At 39.7% G+C, this 14,606-nt stretch overlaps 1 protein-coding gene across 3 annotated transcripts; it reads right to left on the bottom strand.

Annotated features, from left to right (window-relative positions):
- Positions 1–5,200: 5,200 nt before the first annotated feature.
- LOC104597586 (casein kinase 1-like protein HD16) lies at positions 5,201–14,338 on the bottom strand. 3 transcript variants are annotated; one of them, XM_010259214.3, is made up of 17 exons: positions 14,026–14,338; positions 13,306–13,854; positions 12,936–13,064; positions 12,743–12,816; positions 12,559–12,628; positions 12,290–12,345; positions 11,330–11,401; positions 11,084–11,178; positions 10,898–10,964; positions 10,681–10,810; positions 10,361–10,579; positions 10,122–10,264; positions 8,165–8,339; positions 7,974–8,064; positions 6,585–6,742; positions 6,075–6,263; positions 5,201–5,517 (listed from the first exon to the last, which is right to left on the bottom strand). In XM_010259214.3, the coding sequence occupies exons 2-17, from the start codon at positions 13,756–13,758 to the stop codon at positions 5,458–5,460; spliced, it is 2,181 nt and encodes a 726-aa protein (XP_010257516.1). In that variant the 5' UTR covers positions 13,759–13,854; positions 14,026–14,338; the 3' UTR covers positions 5,201–5,457. The 3 variants fall into 3 exon arrangements, with proteins under 3 accessions (XP_010257516.1, XP_010257517.1, XP_010257513.1); XM_010259215.3 differs by having other exon boundaries at positions 13,306–13,863; positions 14,026–14,155; XM_010259211.3 differs by having other exon boundaries at positions 13,306–14,144.
- Positions 14,339–14,606: the final 268 nt, after the last annotated feature.

Genomic DNA, 14,606 nt, shown 5'->3' with positions numbered 1-14,606 from the left:
AGTGGTAAGCCTAATCAATTGTCAAAAACAATAGGGTGGTTTAAGATAATAGTTAAATAGTAAGGGTACATTTTGTCAATTAACTAAATATATGGATAGTTTAAAAAATTTGCCATATTATTTTTTACCCCATGCAATAAATACGTGTTTCAATAATTTATGTAAAATATAAATCACCAAAATACATTTAAAAATATTAAGAGATGGAAAAATAATTAAAATATGCATGCATAGCTTTAAAAAGCCAATATAAGTTATTTTTTATACTTAAAAAGGATAAATTATAGATTTCCCCTATAATTAAAGATGTGAATGGTTAGACACATTTAGGCTATATTTGGTTTGAAGGAAAAGGTAGAAAAAGGAAAGAAAATGTAAGGAAACTATACAAGGCTTGTTCCCAATATTTCCCTTCCTTTCCATACTTTTTCCTTTAAACCAAACATAGTCTTAGGGTACACAACAAACATATGAACATGATAGACTGATTGGGATACAAGTAAATGCAATTATTCAGCCAAAAAAAGTGAATGCGGTAGGGGAACCCTGTATAAATCTCAGAAAAGAATAGGACAGGATACCGCGTTTTGAACCTTGTCTTTAACTCATTAAAACTTGTCAACTTATTTGCTTGGGATGGACGCATTCTCCATGACGGTTGATCATATGGACTCCGTCGAGCAGCTTACTAATATTATAAGTCAAGGTTTTAAAAATTGACTCGAAAAGAAAACCTTCGCCACCGATTTTTGGTAGGGATGAGAGAGTACCCCTCCACTAATATAATATATATATATAGGTATATACATTAATATTTTTAAAAATATGATTGAATATGTTTAAATATATTCGAATTTTTTTTAATAGGACTGTAAATTTGAACTATTTTATTTTTAATTTCATAAATAAAAATAAAATATTAAACATTATAAAAAATTATAGAGTAAAGATTTATGTGGGGATAACCTTGTCCCCGTTGGTGACGATGGAGATTTTAGTGGGGACATGGATGGTTTGTGGTTCCCCATCCCCGCCCCATTGTCATTCCTAGTTTCTGGGTCAACAGTTCAGCAATTCAAGTCAACAGTTCAAATGTTCTAATAGTTATATATATATATATATATATATATACATCCTATCCTTTGGATTGGAATATTAGGATATGATGAATATAAATGTTATGAGTAAGTGATGAAATAATGGCGAGAAGGCTCTGCCAGTTGAGAGAATGAAAGAATGATGAAAGAGAGAGAAAGGAAGAAAAAAAAATTGAGGTGAAAATGACCTATTGTCACAAGTGTTCTCTTCGTCGCGCCATCAAGTGCCATCCATCGTGCCTACAAGTCGCCACTCTAGTGTCTAAGTGTGTGTCATGGGTGGGTTGTGCATGTATTTTGTATGGGGGATTACCAATGGCATTATTGTAATTCTGTAGTATGACTTTTCATCTTTTTTATGTTTCTTATTGTCACTCCCCCAAAAGTTTAACCTACTCTTTGAGGGGAGGTAGGTAGTTGAGTGAGTCATGAGCATGTAAAGGTTAAGCATGAGATCCTCTCGACACTAAACTGTGTGCTTATGCTTGCCATCCATTAATGCAATACAAGTAGCATTTTGATAATTCATGTGCCATCTTTGTTGCCTTTTCTTGTGTTGTTGCTTGTTACTTAGGCTTACTCGTCGCATTCGAGTGTCGCACGGAGTCCCAACGACTAGTCCCGTGACAGTTGGTATTAGAGCAGGAGCTCCTTCACACACTCTGAACCCTGCCTTCGTCCCTACGTCAACACAATGAAGAGCAACCGTGGCATTGCCGATGACACACCACATGGGCGGCTCCAAGCCCACGACACTAATGAAGCTCCACTTGACGAACCTACCAAGACACAAGCCCCAAAGGGCCGCACAACTAAAGCTAGCAAGCGCGACAAATCAGTCGACCAACTAGCTAGCATGGACATGTGCCTCCTACGTTGTGAGGCAACAATGGGAGAAACCCGAGATCGGGTCGATGAAATCCACCTCAACCTAGAGACTGTTGAGAATGCAGTGGTGGAACTAGAAGGACATTTCAATGGTGCCTTCAGAGACATGCACACCACCATACAAAATTCGGGAGTTAGGCCTTCCCAAAGTAGCCTACAGGGCTTGCTAGACATATTTCAAGCGCAATTGGATGAGATGAGAGATGAGATGACTCTCCTAAAGAGGGTGGTGACCAATGCACCTAGCACTCCCTCGACCCTAGCTTCCATGAACATCAAGATCCGTGAGCCAACACCTTACTCAGGTGCTCAGGATGCTAGGGAGCTTGACAACTTCTTGTGGCAATTGGAGCATTATTTCTCCGCCACTGGCATCATTGACAACCAAACTCAGGTACGTACAGCTGCTATGTATTTGACTGATATCGCAATGTTATGGTGGCGTAGGTGTTGCCAAGACATTGAACGTGGAACCCGCACCATTGATACTTGGGTTGGAATAAAGCGTGAGATCAAGCGTCAGTTCTACCTAGAAAATGTGGAGTACATGGCACACCGAAGAATGAAGAATTTCAGACATCAAGAATCACTATGTCAAGGAGTTTTCGGCCTTGACGCTGGAGATCTCCGACATGTCAAACAAGGATCTCCTGTTCAATTTCATGGACGGTCTCAAGCCATGGGCCGAGCTCGAACTCCAACGACGCAGGGTTGAGGACCTCGCCACCGCCATGGCCGTAGTTGAGCAGCTCGTTGATCTGAGAACACCTAAGGAAGATGCGCAAAAACCATCCAGCCCATGCACCATGAGTTTGAGTGGGGGAGATCAACAATCAACCTCTACAAAGGAGAAGCCAGTGCCCACGGACAAGCCCTACAATTACCAACAAGGGAAGAAGCCACAAGGAGGCCCAAGCTATCAGGGCCACCAATTCACTAGGAGACATCCTCCTGCGCCTTGTTACCTTTGCAATGGGAAGCATTGGACGAGTGATTGTCCAACACGAAAGAAAATAACTGCCCTCATTGCCAAACTCAGGGGTAGTGAAGAGAGCGATGAGGAGAAACCCACAGCGGCGCCAAGAGTAGGCGCCCTCCAGCTCATCAACGCCATGTTCAAGAAAGAGGCCACATCTAAGCGGCCCACCAAAGCCCACAAGGGGCTGAATTATGTAGACATCACCCTCAGCGGGAGGCCGACCCAAGCCTTGGTGGATAGTGGGGCCACCCACAACTTCATTTCGCTTGTGGAGGCAAAGCGACTCAGCTTGACCACCACCAAACAAACAGGGTGGGTCAAGGATGTCAACTCCGGGGCCAAAGCATTAGAGTGCATGGCTCGTGGAGTAGAACTCCGAGTTGGACCATGAAAAGGACCCATCAATCTACCTGTGGTACCCTTGGATGATTTTCAGGTTGTTCTTGAAGTGGAGTTCCTCACGTAGGCAGAAGCAACACTTATGCCACACATCAGCAGCTTACTTATTTTGGACGAACACTCCCCTTGCATGGTTCATGTCTCATCAGCCTTGCAGATACTTAGTAAGCAGCTTTCAGCCTTGCAGTTGTAAAAAAACTAGTAACCATGAAGACAGCGTTGCGTCAACAAGGAAGAACCCCTGTCAAGCATCTCATGTCGACACTGGAACTAGTTGGGAAGTCGTCACCAGGAAGAAGTCTCCCCCAAAACAGTTCCATTTCCAGCGCCAACGCCCAAGTCAGCACCAATATCAGCATCAGCATCAGCATCAACTTCAACACCAACCACATCAGCGGAAGTTGACTTCGCAGCAGAAGCAGCAAGCGCCAGCAATTGATGGGCCCAACAGAAGACCCAAGGCCATGCCAAACCTTGCCCACATCTACTATCACAACCACCGGGGAGTACGAGTGCCACCCAAGCCATTTAGGGACCACATTCACATCATCCATCAGGCTAAATCTAGTAGTAGCCCTGTGAGTCACCTTTGGGGAAAAATGCATGGGAACCAACACCCTAACAATCCAAAATATCATTTTGACCTAGCCTTGGCCACAAACCTTCCTAGCACCAAGTTAGAGCAACCAAAATCCTATCTTGAAGCAGCTAGGCAAGGACTTACCGTAGGGACTAGCCATAGGTTTTCCCACCATCCAGAACGCCTTGAAGACTTCCACCTATCATCATGCCCGGGCCTTGGAAGAGATAAATTTCGTGGAGCAGCTAAAGAACCTTCCTTCATCAACAACAGTTCAGAACCTCAAGCAAAAGCTAGTCTTCGAGGACGAAGACTGAATTGAGTGGGAGAGAATGTCACAAGTGTTCTCTTCGCCACGCCATCAAGTGCCATCCATCATGCCTACAAGCCACCACTCCAGTGTCTAAGTGTGTATCATGGGTGGGTTGTGCATGTACTTTGTATGGGGAGATTGCCAATGGCATTATTATAATTCTATAGTATGACTTTTCATCTTTTTTATGTTTCCTATTGTCACTCCCCCAAAAGCTTAACATACTCTTTGAGGAAAGGTAGGTAGTCGAATGAGTCATAAGCATGTAAAAGTTAAGCATAAGATCCCCTCATCACTGAACTGTATGCTTATGCTCGCCATCCATTAATGCAATACAAATAGCCTTTTGCTAATTCGTGTGCCATCTTTATTGCATTTTCTTGTGTTGTTGCTTAGGCTTACTCATCACATTCGAGTGCCGCACGGGATACCACGACTAGCCTCGTGACACTAGCAGTGATGGCAACAGTGTAGATGATAACAGATATGAAATCTCTCTCAAATCTCTCATCTGAGATCTCTCTATGTATGTGATCTGAGATCTGAGAGATTTGTGACCGTCTCTTGGGCCTCTTTTTCTCTGCTTTTTTTTTTAATTTAAATAAGATATATTGAACTGTAAAACATTGTCCCGTTCAAATGGTTCAAAGGTCAGACCAATTCAATGGCTCGTTGACCAATTCAGCAATTTTTAGTAAAATAACGATTCAGCACTATAACGGAACCAGTACCTCGGCCGATTTCTGGGCCAAACAGTCCAACCATCAACAGTTTAAAACCATGATACAAGTCAATTACGAAGCACAATACGCGAGGGACCAAATTGCCAGTATTTACACCGGATTGGAATGGCCATAAACACCTTACCAGCCCCTCCTACCTTTTCTGCCGAACCTAGAACATGGACCTTACCTCCCAATAGAATAGACAGTTTCACTTCACCCTTGTTAGTAACACCAACAGCTTGTTTTCAGTAGAATATTTGATTGTATATAAATTTACATCACAAAATGGAGTATATTTCTCTGTCATTGCAGTTGAGATTCCGCTTCCATAAAAAATATACAACAATCAGAAGTAACGGAGAAGCTTTTGGTTTCCTTCTCAGCACAGACTTCTCACAATTACATGATTGCAGTTTTCGTATTTTTGACTGCAGTGCAACTGTGCAAGCAGAGGGCAAGCTGTCAAGCTTCGGGAATCAAGACACAGTCCGACCATAGCACAGAGATGCAAGATAGAGATTCTTAGCCCATTTCTCCTGTATACATACCACCAAAATCATAATGAGACAACACATAAATTAACAAATACTGCCATTCCAATCAATTTATAATTTAGATCTTTTGTTGATTTCTTGACAGATTCAAGCATTTATGCATAAAAAAGGTAAGGCTCAGTTTGGAAGGAGTACAAATGCAAATATGTAGAGTGCAAAATCTTATATTTTGCATTATTTTGTATATATTTGCAGTGTACATATTTGCACTTGTACTCTTTCCAAACTGAGCCTTAAGCACAGTATTTCTATGCATGCCTGATGAAATCGAATACCATTCCAATTTATATGGACCATTTTACACTCATATTTGCATTCACACTTATTTGCAGTGTACATATTTGCATTCACACTTATTGGGCCATTGCCCATGTAACTTTTTCTTTTTTTTACCACTAAGAGATCACCAAAAAAATATATGGACTTGTGATAGTCCATTCAGAAAGGTGGCCATTAACTCAATCAAGTACAATTCCACAAGCAAGGCATTATTTTTATGTGTTATTTATGTAATTTCCATACTAAAATAAAAGTATTACCTTCACATGAGTACTTGGAAATTGAGATGTGCGCAAGGTCTCCTGTGTCTCATCACCGGGTTTGCGCTTTGGCACACTCAATATAAGAGCAGCTTGATCCCAAGTAGCAGCTGTAGACGTGATCCTGTAACCACTATCCCAACGTCTATGGATACCCTCACTGGGATATAGAAAATCAAGCTCAACAACCTGAAGAAATTCAGCAAGATTAGAAACACCAACACAATTAGTAGAGAAATAGCAATGACTTCTCTTACATTTTTACATAAATGCTTGGTCAAGTTTTTGTGTAGCCATAGTTCTTTGTATGTAGAGCCTGCCCTTAGCATCAGTTTTTTACCAACTGGTTTTATGCACCAATATATTTCATATTTGCCCTCAACAATGACTTGGCAACTGATATAGTTTTTATTTTATTTGCAACAGGGGATTCAAAAAGGCAAAACATGGGGAGGGGGGCGAGGTGAGAAAAGATAAATTCCAAGAATAGGACCAGAGACTGAGCTTAACCTGATCGCTAAAGCCAGCATTGCGAGACATAACGATACCCCATCGGCTTCCAGCAGTTGCCATTGAAGTCACATGAAAACCTTCTCTCCATTTCTTGTTTATCCACTTGAAAGGGAAAGAATCACTGACCTTGTATGACTGTTGTGTATATTGGGTACCTGGAGAATGTAAGTAATACAAGTTCATTCAGCTAGTGAAAAAAAATACAAAATACATAATAGACTTAGAAGGGAGGACCAGGGGGAGGAGGGGAGTGGCTTATAACCATGCTGCACTTGTAAAGGTGGATAGTGAAGCATGCTATTTCACAGAATTATCCTCTAAAATAACTTCTTGTATCATTAATATACTAATGAGATTTTATTAAATACACAAAATTTTATTCCAGTAACTTACATATACATCCATAGATAAATTAGTCAGACTTTAAAATGGTCAGCCCCACAACCACCAAGGCTGATCTCAGAGCCTATCTTAACAAGGCATTCATAATAGCCACCAAGGCTCCAGCCACTCTTATTGCATTTCAACACATCCATAGGCCAAAATCAATGGTTTCTGTCCATCTGATTATAACCTGAGAATCTCCTCCAATGATTAACCTCTTCATAACCCAACATTTTGGCCAACCTTCAACCTTATAGTAGGGACAACTGTTCTGCATGTATTGAGTTCCTGCTTCCAAGTGGACCTGAGTATGTCATAGAGATCTTGCAAGAAAGATCCTAAATAACCATTTTATTAATTCCTTTCGGTTACCAGTCATGTTTATCATTCCATCTATTGAAATGACAGTCATGTTTATTGTTCCATTTATGATGGAAAATCAGAAGCAAATGATCTTCAGCTTAACATCATAGCAAAAGGGAAATAACATTGCAGTATTTCAATTCAAACAAACTTTTTTTTTGATAAATATCAATTCAATTCAAACAAACTTGCAGAAAAAAAAGACACAAGACTTTAGGCATCTGACCTCGAAATCTTTTAGAAACAATTAGAACCATGGGCATGTTAAATAATAAGTTGATTCACAATTAGGACAACAAAGTTAATTCAGAATCTCCAAATAAAATGTTGGAAGAAGAAAAAAGAGCTAAATCACAAATCTAAAACAAGTCTTATAAGTGTTTCAACAATCATACGCACATCGAGCAATAAATAAGTTAATTTAGAGATTCAAGACATAATACTTTATTTCATCTAATTACTTTAAGGAGAAAGCCTCCAGAGAATATTGTTGCATTCCATGCTAGTTTGCAACTTTTTTATTTATATATTGGATCCTTGTCATTGAAAGATAAATAGGTAGATGACCCCATATAGTTGGGATAAGACATAGATGATGACCCATAAGTTTATCTTGGCAGCCAGATGAAAGGGACTAACCTTTGGACATCACCACAAGAGAGCTTCCATTGGTAGCACCAGCAATAGAACTGATGTAATAGTTTTTCTCCCATTGCTCCATTATCCATTCCTGTGATGTTTGAAGGATCAAAGTTACACAAATTATTGTAGTTGATTTATAAATGATGAATCAAGAAAACCAAAAATTAGCTCTTTACATGAATCCATACCTTGTGTAAAAAGTATGGTGATAGTTCATACACCTGACTTGAGAAACCAGTCCCAGCATCCATGATGAGTGCCCACAGATTGGAACAAGACGCCACACAGCTTATCATAAGACCATCATCATTTCCCCTCTCGACATGTTGTGCCAATCGAGCATCAGCCACATTATAATGGTACCTAATTACAAAAATAATTCACATATAAATAAGTGCAAGTAAAAAACATGTCTTTAATGGCTAGGATAACTCTATTTCAGAATAAATGATGATAACATCGACACTTGTTGGCAAGGAAGAGCAAATTTTTAACAAAAAAGATGATAACCTATACCATCTTTCTTACATAAAGTGGGACCCAAGGAAGGTAACTTTTACCAAGCCGCAACTTTAAATAGGGATGCTCTTTCCTCCACGACTACTCAATACATTAGCAGAAGGGAGTATGATGCAGAACAAGGCTAAGAGAAGGAAGACAAAAAATCATAGCTTTGTCTAATCTGTACATACACCCTTGTGGACCTCTAAGTGAGTGTCATAATGGGCCAGCTATCAGGTTTTGACTGTCTGGGAAATGGGTCTAACACTGGGATTTGACCACACATCCAGCCACCAGATGTCACGAACCCCACAACCCCCTCCCCCCCAAACCATACATTCAACAAGGTCTCACAAAGTATTCTATTGATTCATCTTCAGACTTAGTTTCTGTTTGTTCCCTAGTGCTTTAATTTTCTATTGAGTTAGGTGATCTTTTTTTTCTTTGAGAAAAAGGTATAGTATATTTGTAGTGCTATTAGAAAAGGGAGACTCCCATTACAGCGAGTGACAATACATCATTCACTAACCATGGAGTATACACCAATTACAAAAAAAAAAAAAAAAGTGTCGGCTGTAATCATCTTTGCCGAAATATTTCTGTTCCTTGAGAAAATTTGTTATTCATCAAAAGAAAAATAGTTCCATCTCGTAAACTGAGGAACCAATAAAATTCCAAATGACATTCATAGATATAACGACATATTCTTTGAGAACCTTTAATATCATAATATTCCAGTGTCATTTTGTGGGCCCATTCCTCTGTTTCAAGGTATCCTTTTTATAATCTTCTTTTTTTATCAGCAGATATCCTTTTTATAATCTTCAGCCCCACTTGGCGCATCTTTTCGCACTGTCTGTCGGCTATTTACAAGCCCGGCAGACATTCAGTCTTTTCCCGTTTGGTTTGTGGCAGATCTAGCCGCCAAAAGCCAACACGCCAAAAAGACACGAGAAGCCCAAATAGGGCGATTTTCAGGAAGCTCCAAATGGAGCTTTTGCGTTTTTTTTTTCTATTCGTCTTCGCATAGAAAGACGCACGGAAAGACACACCTTAACCAAATGGGCTTCAGGCGGCTCAGATCTTAATGCAAAAGCTCAATGCATCTTTTGACTGTCAGAGCTACCAGAAGATCTTCCCAAAAAGACTTTCCAAACAACCCCTTCATTAACAATTACCCAATTGGTAGAACATCCTTCGAAATACAAAATTTTTGCTTGAAAAGTAAAAAAAAAAAAAAAATGATAAGCCAACTAATGGCTTTTGGTTGTTATTCTGGCATGGAGGTAGAGGGACACCAGTACACCACTCAATATGTGGTACTCCCCTCTCACTGCCCACCTCCAATCACTCCCAAACAACATTCCTATCCAAACCCAATGTCCTGGAAGGCTGGAAACTTTATAGATTTCTCACTTCTTTCCTCTACCACCTGTCCCCCAAACCCTGACACTTTTAGGCATGCCTCTAGTCATGCAAGAACCATTTTCCATCTTTTTTTTTGATAGATAACCATTTCCCATCATTCCATTGTATACAGAAATATATTATCCCAAAATATCTTACAACCACACTTGAATGTCCAGAAAAAAAAATGGAACCATTTCATTTCAGAAAAATATAATAAACAGAAAATAATAGTACCTCTGTTTCATTGGCATCCTAGCATTGTAAACTGAAATCCACTGTGTGGCAGGAACTCCTAGACGGACCTTCTTCCTTGGTTGCCCATCATCTTCTTCCTCAATGGTCAACCTACCACGTTTCTGGCCAACTTGATAGATAATCTGGCAAGGATTAATGAAGAGCTAAAAGTATTGAACATCAATGAACACCCAGGAAATAAATATGATGTGGAAACTATAAGCAAGGCTATGGATTACCTTCTGGGCACCATCAGTATTAATTGGCCTTATTGCCGGATTTGGTCCAATCAACCCTTCAAATAAAGATATTAATTTGGAATAGTTGGGCTCTTCATCAAATTTCATATTTACAACAATCTCAAGGAATTGCTTAAAAGGTGGGGGGCAGAAACAACACAGCATCTCAGGAGATGTTGCCATCTTTTTCTTGCAAACAAGGAATGATTTGTTATCACCCTGAAGTAAACAATAAATAAGCATATTGAGGAAGAGCCATTTTATCGACAAACAAGGTCTATTGGGGAAATAGAATAGCCCTATGGTATAGCCATTATTACCTGATAACCCTGCCATGGCAGTCTGCCTCGATGAAGAAATATAAGAGTATATGCAAGAGATTCCAGATCATCTCTCCTGCTTGCAGTTCTTCCAAGGTGTGCATGCACACTAGCATAACGAACAGTTCCTCTGTGACAATAAATTAGCTAATGGTATCAGGACAGAATTCAGTATCAGGTTTTAACTATAAATTATTACAAAATATAAACAACTGACCTGAAGACATCAGGTCGTTGATCATACTCAACATGCTGACCACTAGCACTATCTCTCCATCTTGTTGCTGAAGGATAATACAAAAAGAAATAATTAAGGAAACAGAGAAACAATAATGACAAAAAAATGTCAATCCAACCAGGATTCTCAAAGAATAATGATAAATTGTGAGCCTAGATGTCTCACCTAGTCCTAGGTCAACAAGAAATAACTTCTTCTCTTGTGGTGTAGATGGCTGACCTAGTAGAAAGTTTTCAGGCTTTACATCTCCATGGACATAGCTAAAGTCAGACAGAGAATGGTGTGAAGTGAAAAATGGAAACCCAAAATAGGTAGATAATCAAATGAAAAAGAAAAAGGAAAAAATCAACAGTCCAGGCTGGTGAATCTAAATAACTGACTATGTTAGAACAATGCAAAAAAGAAAGTTACCCTCTTGAATGCATCTTCTCCAGGATTGATATAGATTCAACTGCAATACATGCTACCATTTCTGAGGACATCCTACAAAATTAAAGAAACTAATAGTGCCAATGTAATGGATGTCAAACATCAAGAAGAAAATATCAGAGATCTCTGCACAATAGCACAAGCAATTTCCAATATATATCAAGTGTACCACAGGGGAAAAAAGAAAAGAGAAAAATAAAAGCTAGCAGTCACCAACTGAAAGAATGCCAACAAAACCAGCAGACAATCAAGGCACTATACCATGGATCTCCTAGTAGGATACTGCAAATGTGAAGTAAATTAATATTTTTTATTTTATTGATACGTGGGAAAGCGTCATGGAATGTATAGTGCAAAAGACTAGGATTCAGGCAGGTAAAAAATGCATTATAAAACATTTCAGAAGCTACAATAGGAGCTGGAAGATCCACTACCACAGTTTGGAAGTGACAATTCTTGAGGTAGTAAGCCATAACAACATCATCAAATCACACAAATAATGATATCTGCCATTGGAAATATTTTAAAGAAAATATGTTGAATATGAAACACATTAAACTCAATGAAGCCGTAACTGATTTATAGTGGAACTATAGTAGTATATAATGGTAGTACAGTAACTACAGTTCAAAGATACTTGTAAATATGAGAAAGTGACAATGCATAAGATTGCCATGAAAAGTTTCATATGATGGAAAGATTCCTCTTTGCAACTAATAATAGTATCCTCCTCTTATTTTTCTTAGTACAATAATCTTACTTGTCAATACTGATAAAAAAAAGTTATTCTTACTTATCAAAGACAATGGTGGTGATGCAACAACAATGATCGTCATGTTTTACACCCCATCTAACAGCACATACTCACTAATAGATACCCCAACAAAGTTTCAAACTTTGGAGATCATGAATTATAGAAATGGTAGAATGATAGATACTTACGCTTGCCCTGAAGAATTCCATGTATCCCATAAGCTAGGCCCTAGCATATCCATAACCTGCATAGATGTAAGATTGATATCTTTTCACCAAAACATGACAGCAACAATATTTCTATTTCTGAAGGAAGCAGGAAATATAGATGCAGCCCCCAGAGAAGCATATGCTAAAAACTAAACTTATCAAAGGTGACAGAAATTAATGAAAAAAGAATAACAATGGTGTGATTGAGACTTGAGAGAGAGAAAGAGATATGAGAATCTGAATCATACCATAACATAATAGTCCCCTTGCCTCCCTTTATAGTGTACTCTGGGCACTCCATGACTGCCACCGAGAGTGCTATCCAACAAAAATTGCAATAAAGGTTTAGGAGGAAAAAAATAAAGATAAAAAAGAAGATCGAAGGGGAGGGGGAGTTTGATAGATGCATTCAAATGAAATGATAAGACATACTTGTAAACTTGCCACTCATATGGAGGGCCGTAATTACAGCCTTTGCTGCTTCTATGTTCAAATTTCAGAGCCACCTATTAAGGATAAATCATAAAATGAGACAAGTCATAACACATGTCACATGAAGAACATATAAACATTCTTCCAATACACAGTTGTCATGTTCTTGTAAAGGAACTAAGTCGAGACTTACCTCCATAGCCCCAGGACCTGTTGTCCGCTCATTCCCACCTGAAACACGGCGACCAACAAATACCTGGCCAAACCCACCTTTACCCAACTTTCTCTCAATCTTATAGACTGGTGACCCTCCTACCTGAACCTGAAAAAGAAAGCGAAGAGGATGTTCAAAGTTATTTTAAATGAATAAAAAGAACTAAATGCACAGGGCATTCCAATGAATGCCAAAATGTACAAACTACAAACAACAACTGATATGATAATTATGGCCAATAAAATGCACTTACAGTAAAGAAATAAAACAATAAATACCAATAGTAATTAGAACCAACACCAGTCAAAGAAAATATAAGATCCCATCTTTGACAAAGAAACGAGCATACCCTTTCAGGGAAAGGAGCAGTGCTCCCTTCTTCTTCCTGACCACCAGCCTTATTAGCACTTAGACCGCCGCTATCGTCTCCCATCATTTCCTTCCGGCGACTTTCCGCCCTAACCTCTTCCACTGGGTTCGCAATCCGATCTCCTCCTTCTCCCTTTTCGCTGACCTCCTTAAACTGCTCACGACCCGACTCACCGTCCCTTTCCGAAATCACAATCACCGGAGCCTTGGCCCGATTCCTCGAGGCCAATCTAGTCCTTGGCCTCACCGGTCGGGTCTTAGCCCCGATTTCCGCCGCGTCTGCTTTCGCAGCTTCCTTCGCGACAGCCGCTCTGGTTCTGATGTAATTGCCGACCAAGGGCTCGGATTTCTTCGCTCCTCGACCTCTCGTCTTCCGACGCTGATCTACGGTCGGATCACGGCCACGACGTACCCCACTACGCAACTCAGGCATTCTTTGCCCATACAATCCGAACCCCTCTTACCCAATCCGATCATTATCTTCCTCAGCGAAGCTATGAATTCCCCACCATTGCAGAACCGATTCTCTCTGCAAAACCTAAAAACCCTAGCATCAGATGTCCCATTGATAATAACGACGGCGGAAAGAATAATCAATATGGAACCAATGAACGTGGCGATCAAATTCGGTGGACGCTAGAAGATATATATAATCCTTTCCTGGGGGTTTGCAGTAGAAACGCTAGTATTCGAAACGTACCTCTCAGAGATTGACCTCAGAGAGAGGGAGCGAGATCGCCTTCGAGAAAGTTTTGTTTTTTCCCCTTTTTCCTTTCGTTGAGTGAACTGTTGACATACAACACCGACTGTTGTTAGTTCGTGCCTTCGTGGGCGCAGGGATGGCAATTTTCTCCATACCCGGCGGGTACCTGCCCCGGCTGCCCGTATACTGAATTTACTAAAATACCCATAAAAATCCGGGAAAATAAAGATGGGCTACAGTACAGTTCCAGGGTAGACCTTCCCGAACATCACACGTCCTAATGTATTCACATCCAGTTATCAAAACGTAAAATTTGAGTCTTGTTTTACTTGTCCCCGAATTTTAAAATGTGAAAATTTAGTATCCAATTTTCAAAACGTGTCAATCTAATACTTGCCATTACTTAAGCCCCTTAATCATTAAGTGTCATTTTAAAAGACATAAATGTGTTTTGAGTGTCATCTAATTCTCTTTATCAACCAATTCAAACATTGACAAAAAATGAATAGTCTCAAATTCTTGCCCCTTCTGATAAAAAACGTTGGGGTTACTAAAATGTCCATTAATGCATAACCTCA

Source organism: Nelumbo nucifera, chromosome 7, assembly GCF_055504915.1.
Source record: "Nelumbo nucifera cultivar China Antique chromosome 7, China Antique-T2T, whole genome shotgun sequence".
NCBI lineage: Eukaryota > Viridiplantae > Streptophyta > Magnoliopsida > Proteales > Nelumbonaceae > Nelumbo > Nelumbo nucifera.
Note: the sequence above shows the minus strand (reverse complement) of the source record. Positions and strands in the feature narration are given on the sequence as shown.